Raw genomic sequence first — 3,385 nt, 5'->3', positions numbered from 1 at the left:
AAGACTCTGTCTCAAAAAAAAAAAAAAAACCTCCAGTCAGGGATAACTCCTACTCCGGTCTCTGAGCTCTGTGTCCTCGAGCTCCTAGGGGATCTGAACTGGTAGCTGCATTGGCCCGTCTCTAGGTAAGAGGATGGCACCCAAGCATTCCACGGGCCACACCCAGACCCTTGCCAGCCTCCCCATCTACAGAACCTCAGCCTGGAAAGTTGGAAGTCATTCATTCATTCAGGATTTATCAAGCGTTTATCATGGACGTGCTGCTCTGGGCCAGCCCTTGGTGTCTGGTTAATCAGGATTTCTGGTAAGTGAGTTGGTATTTAGAGTATCCACCCAGAGGTGGACATTCCAGCTTCCAGGAATTTAGGATATGACAGAGTACTTCAGGCTGGTGCCTCAGGATCAGCGGAGACCCTGGGCTCCAGCCGCACTCTCTGTAGCAGCTTTCAAAGTCCTTTTCCTTTGTCCCTTGTCCGTCATCCTAGCGCTGAGAGAGCTGGGCAGGCCCAGGTTCTTAGCTCCATTCTGGGAATGCAGCAACCCAGACTCAGAGAGCCTCAACAGCCTGCCCCAGGTGGCAGTAGCCGGATTCCATCCTGCTTCCTGACTCAATTCCACTGCTACGTCGGTGCTCCCACAAATAGCAAGACATATCTTAGCTATGCCTGAGTGCTGGAGTATGCAGCTGACGGCTGGGAAGAACCAGCTTGGACCCTTTGGAGAGGGGCTCTGTCCCTGCCCGGGTCTGCCCTTGGGACATGTGCCAGCTTATGTCTGTGCCCCACAGGCCTGCCCACAGGTGACGTTCCCATGGATGGCATGTCTGTGTCTGACCTGGGTCCCGTGGTGCTCAGCCTGCTGAAGATGCCAGAAAAATACATCGGCCAGAACATCGGGCTGAGTACTTGTAGGCACACGGCTGAGGAGTATGCTGCCCTGCTCACCAAGCACACCCACAAAGTCGTGCATGATGCCAAGGTGGGTCTCCCACCCCAGGGGACTCAGGTAGCCGTGTCAGGGCTTTCTAGCTCCCCATAGGGAGGGTGTATCCAGGGCTGCCCACCCCTCTGGGAAATGCATCTAAATTCATTTGTTCATTGTCAATGTTTATTTTCTGCTGTTCTGGGAGCTAAGTGGCCACAGAGTGAAATTTCTGGCTTAGATGTTTTGGCCAAGTAGAGAGAAAAGCTTCCAGGAGGAGGGGTGAAAATGCAGGCCCTGCCGGGCTCCTCTGTGGGAGGGGATTTGAAAAGAAAGAGTCTAGAAAGAGAGGCCCAACCCCTGCCCCCAATATTGGCCTGGCTGGGTGGGCAGGAGGCCTCCTGGACAGACTCTTGGGTACCTGGTTTCTAGTGTCTGTCATTACCATTAGGAAAGTAAGACCTACTCATTAAAGAATCTGGAAGGCCGGGTGCAGTGGCTCATGCCTGTAATCCCAGAACTTTGGGAAGCTGAGGCAGGTGGATCACCTGAGGTCAGGAGTTCGAGACCAGTCTGGCCAACATGGTGAAACCCCATCTCTACTAAAAATAAACAAATTAGCCGGGTGTGGTGGTAGGCGCCTGTAATCCCAGCTACGTGGGAGGCTAAGGCAGGAGAATCACTGGAACCCAGGAGGCGGAGTTTGCAGTGAGCCGAGATCATGCCATTGCACTCCAGCCTGGGTGACAAAGTGAGACTCCGTCTCAAAACAAAATGAAACAAAACAAGGGGTTCAAGGGAAATCCTTCTTCACCGTTTCCAGCTTCTTGTGGCTCCAGGTGTTCCTTGGCTTGTGGCCACAAAGCTCCCATCTCCGCTTCCCTCTTCGCATGGCCTTCTCCAAGTTTGTCTCCTCTCCCGTCTCTCATAAGTACCCTGGTTACTGGATTTAGAGCCCATCTGGTTAGTGCAGGATGTTCCCATCTCAAGATCCTTCACATAATTACATCTGCCAAGACCCTTTTTCTGAATAAGGTCACATTCACATGTTTTAGGAGTGAGGGTGTGGCATATCTTTTTGGAGGCCACCGTGCGAATCCCTGCATCACCTCATGCAGTAGGTAGTGTTGTCATCTGCATTTAACCAACGAGCTCAGGATGGTGCCATCACTTGTCCAGGGTCACACAACTTGTACATGGCAGAGCCTGATTGGAACCTAGGCAGCTGTGGTGTCTCTGTATAGCCTCCCAGGGCTCTCCAAGGAAGATGGCTGAGCTCCGTGGGCAGGGTGTTCTCACACCAGCAGAAATGGGACACGTGCATTGTCCTTTGGGCCTCCATGCAGGCCGTCCCCCTGCAGCCGACCTGCTCGCCCCTCCTGTGTTGCACATGGTGGGCCAGAGTTGGTGGCTGGTAGAAGGCTTCCAGGGCTGTGTTAACGGGTGTGCTGTCATATGTGAACATCATTCCGGGAGAGGGGGCCTCCTCAGGGGTAAGTGGGGTCTAGCTGTTAACCTTGCAGATGGTGGCCGCTCCAGGATTAGAACACTGGGGCCGTGACCAGGGACAGACGTCCTTCCTCTGAGCCTTGTGATCTCTCTTTCCCTGCCCTCCAGGGGAAGCTGCTCGCTGATCTGGCCAAGCGCCTGGGCCTCCACTATGTGGTCTATAGCGGCCTAGAGAACATCAAGAAGCTGACGGCAGGGAGACTGGCCGCGGCGCACTTTGATGGCAAAGGGGAGGTGGAGGAATATTTCCGAGACATCGGCGTTCCCATGACCAGTGTGCGGCTGCCCTGCTATTTCGAGAACTTCCTCTCCTACTTCTTGCTCCAGAAAGCCCCAGACGGAGAGAGCTACTTGCTGAGTGAGTGCCCTTCCTTGCACACGGTGAGGCAGAGCTCTCCGCCTTGTGAAGCCGTTAGTGTAGCAGACCTCGGGCCGCTGTCACGTGGCGCCAGGTCCGAGCCGTGGCTCCCTCATGTTGGGCCCAGAATTGAGCATGTCCTGTCAGCTTGCAGGGCCTCAACTTCCTGTTCTGTGAGATGGGCTATTTATACTGACATTTGCAGGGGTGGCAAGATCTACTGAGACAGTGATGATGCAATGCTCGCTTGGTCCATTGGAAGGCTAAGAGGACCTAGTGATTGTCAGTTCTCCTTCAAAGATGAGGAGGAGGACCAGGCGCGGTGGGTCACGCCTATAATCCCAGCACTTTGGGAGGCTGAGGCGGGGATATCACCTGAGGTCAGGAGTTCAAGACCAGCCAACATGGTGAAACCCCGTCTCTACTAAAAATACAAAAATTAGCCAGCTCGGCATGGTAGCGCACACCTGTAATCCCAGCTACTTGGGAGGCTGAGGCAGGAAAATTGCTTGAACCTAGGAGGCAGAGGTTGCAGTGAGCCGAGATTGTGGCACTGCACTCTAGCCTGGGCGACAGAGCAAGACCCCGTGACAAAAA

The 3,385-nt window shown here is 54.1% G+C and overlaps 1 protein-coding gene across 1 annotated transcript in view; it reads left to right on the top strand.

Annotated features, from left to right (window-relative positions):
* The window catches only part of NMRAL1 (NmrA-like family domain containing 1), a 21,184-nt gene that overhangs the window by 13,539 nt on the left and 4,260 nt on the right, over positions 1–3,385 (top strand). Inside the window, exon 3 of the mRNA XM_011961334.1 lies at positions 2,539–2,970. Within this exon, the coding sequence (XP_011816724.1) occupies positions 2,539–2,970 (432 nt within the window). The remainder of the gene's footprint in view (positions 1–2,538; positions 2,971–3,385) is intronic.

Source organism: Colobus angolensis, unplaced genomic scaffold (genome assembly GCF_000951035.1).
Source record: "Colobus angolensis palliatus isolate OR3802 unplaced genomic scaffold, Cang.pa_1.0 Scaffold55, whole genome shotgun sequence".
Lineage (NCBI taxonomy): Eukaryota > Metazoa > Chordata > Mammalia > Primates > Cercopithecidae > Colobus > Colobus angolensis.
The sequence above is the reverse complement of the archived record's forward strand: the minus strand, read 5'-3'. Positions and strand labels throughout refer to the sequence as shown.